At 35.6% G+C, this 12208-nt stretch overlaps 1 protein-coding gene across 1 annotated transcript in view; it reads right to left on the bottom strand.

Moving 5' to 3' along the window:
• Nucleotides 1-12208, bottom strand: part of sip1 (septin interacting protein 1) — a 125846-nt gene that overhangs the window by 108944 nt on the left and 4694 nt on the right. The window contains exons 2-3 of the mRNA XM_090380029.1: nucleotides 8802-8912; nucleotides 6859-7016 (exon numbers count right to left, since the gene is read on the bottom strand). Of these exons, the coding sequence (XP_090236155.1) occupies nucleotides 6859-7016; nucleotides 8802-8907 (264 nt within the window). The 5' untranslated portion in view covers nucleotides 8908-8912. The remainder of the gene's footprint in view (nucleotides 1-6858; nucleotides 7017-8801; nucleotides 8913-12208) is intronic.

Genomic DNA, 12208 nt, shown 5'->3' with positions numbered 1-12208 from the left:
GCATTTTTATTCTCTGCCATGAGTCTCATTATTTCATCTGACATCGATTTGGGCCTAAACCTGGAGCAGTATTTCTTAGTTGGAACAAAAAACTCAGTAGTTTCCAAAATTACTTCCTTGAATGCTTCCCATTTAGAATTTGCTGTTGGTAACATCATCAGTTGGTCCCACTGCAGAGAATCTAAAAAATCTCTGAGACCACTGTAGTCACATTTTAGAAAGCAAAAACCCTCATGGTAGTTACATCTCTAAGTAAATCCCATATCAGTACACTGTAATCACTGCCACCTAGTGGTTCCTTTATCTGTAAATTCTTAATGCATGAAATTCTTAATATATAAGACAGTGCAACATTGCACTGTCTATCTATGCCAACTGGATGCACTTCCTTAGATTTTATGTTTCTTAACTAACAACATAACCCTCCTCCCTTCCTATCCTGTCTATCCTTTCTGTACATATTGTACTTCCCAAATTCCAATTCTGCATCCCTTATATCCGAGTGGCACCACATCTCTGATATCCCAACAATATCTGCCTTAAATGTCTTAACCAACACTTCAAATTCATTAAATTTATTTACTATACTTCTAGCATTGGTGTACATGCAAGTATACATGCACCTGTTCCTATTCTTAGCTACCCTAACACAACCCATGTGTTTACTTGTACCGTAATGACTCACAGCAGTCTCTGAAATATCCTGCATCTTGTTTTCCAGGCTGTTGCTCATTCCAATAGAAGCAGTGCAAGAATCATTTCCACCTCTGACTGCGGCTACTGTTAATCTATTAGTCTGTGAATCCCCCCAAGCTAGCAGTTTTCCGACCCACCTAACACTGCCTTAATAGCATCAGCAAATATCCTGCACCCAGTCTATCCCATCCCTTGTAGAAGCAATCTCTCTCCTGTTAAGAAGCACAGACCAAGCTGAGAAAATTTCTACCCCATGAGCCCTGCACAAACTTCACCCAAGCAACAAATTGCTGTCTGAATTTCCAAACTACTCTCCAACACATCCCAACAGCCACATTCTTAGCTGGCAACTATGTTGGAGAGCAGTCTGGAAGTAAAATTTCTGCAAGGAAAGCAGTCTGGAAGCTTGTTAACTTTGGTGAAGTCTTCCATTTACTATTGGTCTTTAAGAAACCTGGTTTATGAACTTTGACATTTGCAAATAGAGAAGTCTATTGAGGTTAAGCGTCTTTTATTTTATTAAGTCTATCAAAGAGGTCATCATCTATCTTGTGTTGACCTAGGAGTGAGGCAAGTTTTCCTTTATCTTCACCTCTAAGGAGCTTGTGGGATCTTTGTTAATGGTCTTGTAGACATTTTTATCCACTATATGCTCAAGGACTTTCAGGCAGTAATCTGAAATTCTGATTTTGAAGGACTGAAACACTGCCTTTGTCTGTTTTGGATATATGAATCATTGCATCTTTCTTGAGGACTTTGCTGCTGCTTCTTGCTTGGAGGTGCTATAGGATCTTTTAAAACTTTTTATTTGTATTTAAAACCTGAGTGTATTGGTGGCTGTTAAGCTGATGTGGTCGCTTATTGCTGGGATGGAGATGTTCTTAATGCTGTCATAAAGGTAAGTCAAAGATTTTAAGGTTGGAATGGTTGGAATCGTGCTTTATAAGTACCGTGTTGTGCGAGGATTGCCGCAATTTATCAATTGTGCTAGAACGAAACTGTGTTGTAGAAGTACCATGTTATACGGGGGTTGCCTATACTAAATGCACTATTCTATCTTAACAAATATTCCCATAACTGAATCTCATAATTTTCGGCTTAAAAGTGAATTTTCCATTACCATAAATATTTCCTCTCAAATACTTGCCTTTCAATGTCCTCAAATTGTGAGCACAAATAAAAAAAAACAGCTAATAGCTAAAATTATAGATGACAGATTTGAAAAAGTTAAACAGAATAAATGATACATATGAATCTCAATAAAGTGTATCAATAAAACCAAAAATTACTAATTAGTAATTTTACACAGATTCAGAGATAATGATGTTCTTTCTAAAGTCAGCAAAACACAAGTCATCACTGGAAGGAATATAGATCCCTAACATAGCAAAATAGAAAAACACAACACAGAAATGCATCTATTGCCTAAGAATTTTACTATAGTTTGTGGCACCACATGGACTCAAACATAAGGCGTGATTACTTCAGGGTGCATGCATGCTGACCTGGCCACAGTCATGCTTAAAGCAACTTTATAGATGTTAACTATGATTATAATTAGGGATCAATGAAACTGCTCAGCCTAGCTTTCAGCAGTTGGCCACACTATGCTTGACTTTAGTTTCCCTCAACAAATTTAAAATTAAATAAATTTATTTATTTATTTCGTATGATGTGATCAATACACGAAGGAACCAGTTCTTTCTTGCTTCCTTCGTGTATCGTGGCCGGGATATCCAACCAACCGGTTGGTTCGGCACCATCGTGATATCCAGCCCGAGGCAGGAATCGAACCCGCGACCTTTGGGTTGCCAGGCAGGCACTTTACCTACCCGGCTAGCCCGGTCGGCATTAAATAAATAATTTTGGGAATCTAAATTTGGATGTTAAATACAAGCTACTTTTTTAAGAATAAAAACAGTTGTTATAAAGCTTAATTAATCATGTGTAACTACTCTAATTAACCAATGTATACCACCATTTTGCTTACTGAGGCTTGAAGTGATGAAATCCATGCTTAGTCTCCAGAGAAAAGTTCCCGGCATTCCCTCCTCCCAGCCTTTATCTTTTTTAACCCATGCACGGTACTACTGGTATTAGTAAGAATACTAACCATTAAAAATACTAATACAGGTAGCCCTCGTTTTGCACCGGTCCGATTTGCACTGATTCGCAATAGCACCAGTCACTAACCACAAGGCCATTTTTATTGTTATTTATTTATTTTTGCAATTTTTTTATAAACTGAAAGTTTAAATCGTCAGACAAAATTTATAGGCATCATACTGTACTATGAATCATGCACTATTCACTGTTCATGTGATCAAGGAAAATCTGAGCTAATCAGCAATTAGCGCATCCGTATCAGAGACAAGAAAGCTTCTCACCCTCAAAGTAGCACCACTCGTGGAAGCGGGAGGTAAAGGTCCTTGCGGTGAAGCATTCAGTTGGTTGTTGTTTACTCCATGTACTCGTGTTGGAAATTTATTACGCTAACATTTTTTATTAATTGTGCTATTAATAAATTAAATAATAATTAATAATAGTGATAGCAGTGTGCAGTTTTTGCCAATCGTGTTATAGATTTTTTAATTTAATAGAATAAAGAGATGCCATGTCTGGTAAAAGAAGTTCAATAAATACTAGTGCAAATGAAAGAGGCACGTAAATCTATCAAAATTGGAAAATAAGATGGGGGTTATTCGGAGGATGGAAGCTGGTGAAAGCCACCCTAATGTGTAACTTCATAATTGTAGTAACAGTCGATGGAGGCTATGAATATGCCTCCATCGACTGTTACTATGATTATGAAGAATGCTGATAAAATAAAACAATTGATGCAAAGTGCTACACAAGTTAGTTACAGCAGAAGTAAGCCTTTGGAAAAAATGGAGCAATTTCTGACACTTTGGGTAGATGATTTGACCAAAAAAAAACATTCCCTTGACCCAAGCTGTAATAACTAAAAAGGCTAAGTCAATTTTTGAAGACTTAAAGAAGAAAGGAGGTCAGTGCAATGAAATATTTTTGGCTAGAAAGGGGCTGGTTCATAAGATTTAAAGCAAGAACCATATGCAGAAGTGTGAAAATTACCAGTGAGGCAGCAAGTGCAGATGTTGAGGTGGCTGCTACATTACCTGCAGAGTTTCAGATCATAGTATAGGAGGGTGATTACCCTTCAGATCTCATCTTCAATGTTGATGAAACGGGCCTTTATTGGAAAAAGTTGCCCTCAAGAACCTTCATTGCCCATGAAGAAAAGTCTGCTCCTGGATTTAAAGCATCAAAAGACAGACTGACACCTTTGTTGGGAGCAAATGTGTCAGGCAATTTAAAATTGAAGCCAATGTTGGTGTACCATTTAGAAACCCCATGTGTTATGAAAGGCTTAAACAAAGACATGTTGCCTGTGTTTTTTTGTTTGTTATTTGGTTTTTAGGAGCATTAGCAACTAAGGCCATATTGCTCCGGTGATATGCGGTGGTCATTCCCTGACCTTTCCGCATCCTCCGTATTTGGTGGTCACGGGCTCAAACCCTAGTCTAATCAAGAAGCGTGTGCTACACACTGCTGCTCCTGCCCACCTGGCTACGGAGGTGCCTATGTTGCCTGTGTACTGGAATACAAACAAGAAGGCTTGGGTGACACAGGACATCTTCTTGGATTGGTACACCAGTTATTTTTGCCCTACTGTTCTCAAATTCTGCAATGACAAAAATTTATCAACCAAGGCTATTCTTCTTTTGGACAATGCCCCTGGATATCCTACAAATCTGGGTGAAATCAGAACGTCCCCTAATACAACATCAGTTTTGCAACCCATGGACCAGGGGATAATAGCCACCTTTAAAGCTTATTACCTACGGCAAACATTTACAGAAATGGTGAAAGCTTTGGACATGTCCAACATTACCATCAGAGAATACTAGCAGTCGTTTGATGTCTTAGCATTAGCATAGGCATATGATGCAAGAAAGCAAGCCTATGCAGCATCAGCAAAAAAAAGGGGGGGGGAGGCATCAATCACATTAACACAGCCTGGCAAGAAGTGGCTGTCAATTGTCTAAATAGAGTGTGGCGTAAACTTCTCCCAGATCTAATGCATGACTTCAGAGGATTCGAGTCACAACAGAATGTTGTAGAAGACATCAGCAGGCTGGCACAAGAGGCAGGGTTAGAAGAAGTTACAGTTGAAGATGTAACTGAGCTCTTGAAAAGTCATGCAGAGACTTTCAAATGAAGACCTTGAAGAGTTAGCTGCAGAACTTGGCCAACAGCAGGAAGAAGACTCTCCTCTAAAAATTATGAAAACCAGTGATCTACAATGGATCCTTGCAAGTGTAGAGTCCCTCATTAATGAGCTCTATGACATTGATCACGGCTGAGAGAGGAGTGCCACAGTTAAAAGGGGTGTCATATCAACCCTGAGCCCTTATTTTGAAATTCTTAAAGAAAGGAGGAAGAAATCCAGGCAATCAACACTTGATCCTTTCTTCAAAAAAAGGCAATCTTCTCAACCAGGGCCTTCAACAGAACATCATCAACCAGGGCCTATAAAAGCCTAGTACTCGCATGGCCAAACCACACCACTGACAAAACAATAGTTGAACTATAGCCTAATTTGTTTCTCTATATTTTCAGTTCAACTATTGTTTTGTCAGTGGTGTGGTTTGGCCATGCGAGTACTAGGCTTTCTGTTTTATTATTTTTCACTGCATAAGGACCACCACTATGCAAATCTATTGCATCGGCAGTTTGATCTTAGTATCTTTCCGTCGTTACATGGATTTGTTTAGCGTTCGAAATGCAGTGATTCCCTGACTATTATTGGCCTCGTGGTCCTCTGTCGAGATGGGACATAATGGTAAGTCTATTTTATTTCATTTCATTTTATTAATTATTATTTAACCATTAGTGAGACATCCATCAAATTTATTTGGTGACGTAATGTTGTTAGCCCACGTTTCCACCTTAGTGAGATTTCACATAATTCGGAAACGGGTGCCTATGAGGGACGCCGCTAAATTTCTTTTAATTGGCTTAATTTTCTAAATTATTTTAGGAACGTTGCTTCAACACTAACCTCTTCTTCTTTATCCCCCCGCTATATTTTTCTGTTATTGTAATTGTTATTTTATTTGGTTGAGTTCTTTTTCACTCTACTGGTTTGCCATGCTGCTGACAAATATCCTATTTTAGCTTATAAGCAACATGTAGTGGATTGTGCTTTTCTGCTGCCACTGATGTTAGCTTTTCTACTATTTTTTCTTATTTTTAATATATATTTTGATTATTTTTTTTTATCTCTCTATTTAATTTTGGATTAATTGGATTATGACAATTTTTTTTTTTGGAGGGGCCTAGTACAGCAGAAAAGTGAAAAAAAAAAAAAAAAAAAAAACTGTGTCACACTGACCTACCGTTTCCACACTTTGCCCCAGGGTGATGTTTGAGTGTTATATTTGTTCAAGGTCCAAAATGGTGGCCCCCTGTCATTTTTTTTCTGAATCTGCCACTGGCCTGCAAAGTCCTGTTTTTCTCATAGAGCTGGCTATGAGAAAAACATTGGCTTTGCAGGCTGATGATAATAACAGTTTTCAATGTTTGGCCTGTGCCTTGTTAATGCTTATGGCTGAAACAGCTGTTTCAATTTAAATGGCTCCAGTTCCTTGTTCTGTATAGACTGAAACAGAAAATTAGAAAGAAAGACTGAAATGAATACATCCTGACTTGCTGTAGGATGTATTCATTCCAGTCAACCTTCTGATTTAAATATATACTTACATAATTAAAAATCGATTTGTTTAACCTTGCTTAATAACAAACTCTACTCCCCATGATAAGATTTCTAATGATGCATCACCTATTTCCTAGATGATGGAATTTTGAGAAGAAACAAAGGAAAAATAGTTAACAGAGGAAGAAAACAATGACTGAAAAATCATTAAATATGATAATTTGTATGGAAAAATAATTTCTACAGAACCATTTTATTTTCAGTCCAAAGAATGTTTTAATGACATAACACAAAGCATCTAATTTAATATGAATTATTAGTACTAATTTTATATTTTTAAAGGAGAAACATATACATTATGTTACATACTAAATTCATTTCATCATTTATTTACAGTGAGTCAGTTTAAATAATTAATATTCTACCTTGGTATCTGTATCTGAATCTTTCTTTTCTTTTTCTTTTTGTGCACTTTGTTTAAACCCTCCACTAATGAAACTGATTGGAGCACTAAAATCTCTTTTTCCTTTTCCACCAAAACTTGGCCGTTCCTCTTCATCACTTTCTTCATCAGCCCAAATCCCTAAAAATAAAGCATTCTTTAGTTTAATTAAAATAACTCAAACCACTTATACTCTAAATAACTTAAACCTTGTGATTTTTGAGATAGTGAAAATACAATTCTGTTTAAAAGGTAAGGAACAAACAAAAACATAACTCCAAAACCTTTTATAAGAATTAGAAAAAAACCATTAGTGAGACATTCATTTTGATATGCTTAATAATGTAAACACTAGATAAATTTTTAGCAGAAACTATAGAGTTGTACAAAAAACTTTAGAAACATCCAAATATAGTGCTTCAACAATCCACAGAAAGATATTTTATCAAAAGTGTGTGGTCTCTGGGTAGTCAATGCAGGCATAACATCCAGACATAATTAGTCCTGAAAGTATTATCAAATTCCCATTCTTGCATAATGGCTAATACAAGCTCAGGTTTCTGACTGGAAAATCTGTTTTGTCCAGATCATCCCAGAAATGTTCTACTAGAATGAGGTCTGAGGATCTAGCCGACCATTCCATATAGACTATACTCAGGAAACTACTGAAGGCACTGGTTCACAAGGAGAGCTTTATGGGTACATAAATTACTGTCCATTAAAAGAAAGGTACCAACTTCTCCTGCAAAAGGGCATATATATCAGTACCTTATAGTTGTAAGAGTTCTTCAAGGGAATATATGGAGATCCATACAGAATTGTTTAGCACATTGTTCTAGTCCACACCATTATATAATTAAAACATCACCACTAAATACGTCTCTTCCTAAAATGTATGATTCCATACACTTTCATATGAAAATGCATCAAGAATCTGACTTTTTTTCAATGATACCTACCTAATCTCAAAATACATAACTAGTACTGCATGACAGAAGAGATGCTCTCAAAACCAAATCTGGCTTGCACTCCATCAAAGAGCAAAGTGCTGGTACTGAACCTGCTAATTAGCCACCAACCAGCTAGTATTACCTAGTGTTACAAAGAGTCAGCCATTCTTCATCCGCTATTCTCTATTTGGTTCATGGATGATCACTGCCATCTTACCTGACACAGTAGAATATATCCAGAGTTACCAACTTCATCAGTGTGAAGGTACAAATAGAGAATTTAATTTTTACAGATCAACTGGACTTTGCCAATTGTGAGTCAATGCACTTGACTCACAATTGGCACAGTTAGAATTATTTAAGAATGTCTGTAGCTCAGAAACTAGGAGATCTATCCATTGAGTATCAGAATGAAGAATATCTTGGATTCTTTGTTGTACCACTTCAGAGGGCTGTGATATTTTTATGTTAGTCACCACTTAAGAGGCAACCAGAATTCTGAAAAATTTGATCTATTTGTATGTAATTGTTAATTCAGTTTTTTTTTAAAATAATTTTCAATTGGACATATGTCTGCCCAATGCAATATAGTTTGTTTACTTCACAATTGTTCATCCATGCATTCTAACTATGTCCTTCAGCCTTTCATACTGAATCAAGATTACATTTTTGTATCCCTTTCAATCCATGTAATTAATGCAAGATTGTAACTTATTTTCAGTTAGCTTCTACTTAATTTTCAAGTGTCATTCTATTAAACTGAATTTTTACTCCTCATTATAACTTCTTTTACCATAATCTGAAAACCACTGTAAAAACATTTGTATAGTCATGGATACAACTTCTTTTATTCTTCAGCATTCCAACAATTATGTTTAATTTCAATTTATATGCTGCACATACACACATATAAATACATTAAAGCTTGCCCTACAATACATATAATTTGTAAATAAATAAATAAAATTCAAATTACCATAAATTTGCTGCTTCTTGGTTAGCTTTCTCTTTACCCTGTCAGGATTGAATTCATTTTCTATATCCCAGTCTGTTATTTCGAACTTTTCAATTTCTATAGCCATTCTTCCTAAAACACAAAGAAGAGAGAGAGAAAGTAACTTTATATTCTTAAATAGGATAAGGAGAAAAATAAAATAGCAATACAGGTAAAATTTTCTTTTGATGTTTTAATGACGTAGTATTTTATAAATGACAAAGTTTAAAAACTTTATTAATAGCTGCAAATAAAAGTAATCCAGCTCCCTTCTACCCTACCCGAAAACTTAACTACAATATATAACGATATCTGAATCACATGACCATAACAAAGAACTTGTGCATAGGAACAAGGAACTTGCGCATAAACTTTTTCAAAAGTTTATCAAAAAAAAAAAAAAAAAAACAATCAGCATGGCTTTTGCATCGGATTTTGTTGCATAAGACTTCTTGGGCCTTGGGGACAATTTTGTGTGCGATTCAGATGATTCCAACTTAGTCTCAGTTTCATAGGCAAACACTGAACTCTCATCCCCAGTGACCACTTTTCTTAGGAAGCTCAGATTCTGTGCAGATTTTTCAAACAAATCGCCTGCAATGGCTTTCCTGTAGTCCATTTGATTGCCCAACAGCAAGCATGGAATAAACTTTGCATACGCACAAAACATCCCTAAATCTTGCATCTGGATTACATGTAATGTGCCTACAGAGTCCAACTTTTCATGAGCAATCTCAACAACAGTTATTCACCATTTTTGTTACATTTTCATCATTTTGCAAGGCCAGAGGGCATCCATATTGCAAGGATCATCTTCCGGTGTTTCCTATTTGTTTTTAAACTGATCAAACTACTTGTAAACTGCTATTTTCTTCAAAGCATCATCTCCATAAACTTTCTGTAATGACTGCAGCGTCTCTGTGGCACTTTTCCAGTTTAAAGAACTTGATGTTAGCAAGCACTTCAAACTGAAACATTCCACAATCAGTCAGCTGTGACACACGAGTGAAATGGTTGAGCCAGTTCCCACTTGGCACGCATACGCACCAAGGTCAGTGCCAATGCCACATAAAACCTTATAGCCATAGTGCAAACCATTTAAATACCAGCATGTGAATCCAGGAACTTTTTGAATGCATTACATGTAAACTGAGTTATAATAAAGGAGGTGGTAAATAAATATATCAAACCATTAGTTATGGATTAATTATGAAATCATGATTGGAATCAGGGGTAATCCCTTTAGACAGAAGTACTAATATCTCTCCAATCCACAAGGGTGGTACTAGAGAAATGGTCAACCACAGACATATGACTTCTGTTACATGATGGTATCATGTCTGACAGAAATCATATATCTGTGGTTCATTATTTAATTACATCATATGTAATCAAATATCAAAAATCAAATGCCATATGTCTATGATTCATTATTTGATTTAGTTTCATCAAGCTGGATCCAAATTGTGGGGAATTTCTTCACTTTCAGTTTGTGTAAGTCCTCAATTTTGTCAAATGGGCCACATCCTCCTATGCTGATTTTTTAAACTAATTATAAAAATGACTATTATTTCTTGTAAATACAGTTGACAGATGATATCATGTGTGTAGTTTCAAGAGAATCTGTATGTGTAAAGACAATTTGATGATATTGTGTTGGCAGGCACGCTCCTTTGGCCCCTTATGTGAAAAACATACATGGTTCGATGAAAAGGTTCAGTGAATGATCTTATAATTATTGAATGCATAGCAGTAACAACATATGAACATTATATTTTATTGTAAAGCTAGAAAGTATTCCACAGAAACATGTAAAATGCTCATTACAGTTAATGGAAATGATTATATATGACAAAACAAAATTTCCAGTAGTTTCAAATGTTTCATCCAAAGAGGAAGAAAGAAGTAATCACCCATCATCAGCCTAAAATGATAAAAAAATCGACAGTCCACACCATCTTTGGATCAAATTAACAACTGACCATTTGAGAATTTTCAAAGGAGACATCCCTTTCATTTGTTCTGGTTGAGGCCATTTTGACTGAGGATATGGGCATAAGGCGAGTACATGCCAAGTTTGATCTGCATACACTCATTTGAGATGTATTGCATATTCATTTGATCTAAGTTGTTTCAGCAAGCTGTCAGACTTTGCATTTTTGACAAAAATTATAAGAGGTGATGAGTCCTAAGTATATGCTCTCAATGGAAAATATTATCAAGGCCAAAAAAAAAGTTTTTTTTTTTTGGCCTTGATAATATGCAGTCAAAATCACATGCCGACTGCATTTTTTGATGAAAGGATGGTGTTATCAGAATTCATTCCGTGAAGCATCACTGTTAATGTGGCCTATTATGAATAAGTTCTAAAATGGTTGGGAGATGCAATTCACTATAAACAACCCACAAAGTGGCAAAATGGGTAGTTCCTTCACCATAATAATGTACCATGTTGCTTATCACTTGCCTTCTGTCAATTTTTAACCAAAAAAAAAACTAAAACATTCCTGTTGTTCTGCACTCACCTTAGTTACTTGATTTGGTATCATGCAGCTTTTCAATATTCTCCAAAATTAAAATAGGACATAAACACAATTTGAGTCAATTCAAGAAACTCAATCAAACAAAAGACCACCAAAAGAAAACATCCAAAAATATTTTCATTAGTAGCAGGCATGATGGAACAAGTATACTGCAGAAAGAGATTATATTGAAGGATATTAACAATGTGGTGCATAATGACCTTTAGCTGCCATTGCACAGTAAAACCAACAACATATTAATAATGTAGACATTTATCACTGAATAAAAAATTTTTTGTAACATTCACTGGACTTTTTAATCAAACCTTGAATATGTACACATGAAAGGACGAGTAAACAAAGCGGCGATGGAACCTTTACTTTGCATGTAGCCAGAGTGTTCGAATAAAGTTCCACCTAGTGTTGTGAAAGTGAGTAGTCAGAATAAATTTGACGAAGGTTTTGACAAATTAATAGAAGTGATGGGCAAATTGGACAAAATTTTTTTTTTGCCTAATATTGCAAAAGCTTTGCTACCTTGCATCATTTTGCCAATACTAATACAGGTTTACTTATTATACATACTTTTAGATCTACAGATTGCACTATAAATTTATAAGGGTTAATTTTTTTAGCCCTGTACTCAAATTTTTATTCTCAAATGATTGTGGAAAACATCAACAAAATTACTATAAATTTGTGGCTGAATTTATGCCCAAAACATATTAAACAATTATCTAAAGCAGTGTTTCTCAAGCTTTTCGTTGCTGTGGCACACTATTAAAGATGCTAAAATTTTGCAGCACACTACAATCACTACTATACTCAATTCACAAACAAGAAGTTATTTCTGTTGGGTATATTTAA

This window comes from Mastigoproctus giganteus, chromosome 8 (genome assembly GCF_048544385.1).
Source record: "Mastigoproctus giganteus isolate SK-2022 chromosome 8, ASM4854438v1, whole genome shotgun sequence".
Lineage (NCBI taxonomy): Eukaryota > Metazoa > Arthropoda > Arachnida > Uropygi > Thelyphonidae > Mastigoproctus > Mastigoproctus giganteus.
Note: the sequence above shows the minus strand (reverse complement) of the source record. Positions and strands in the feature narration are given on the sequence as shown.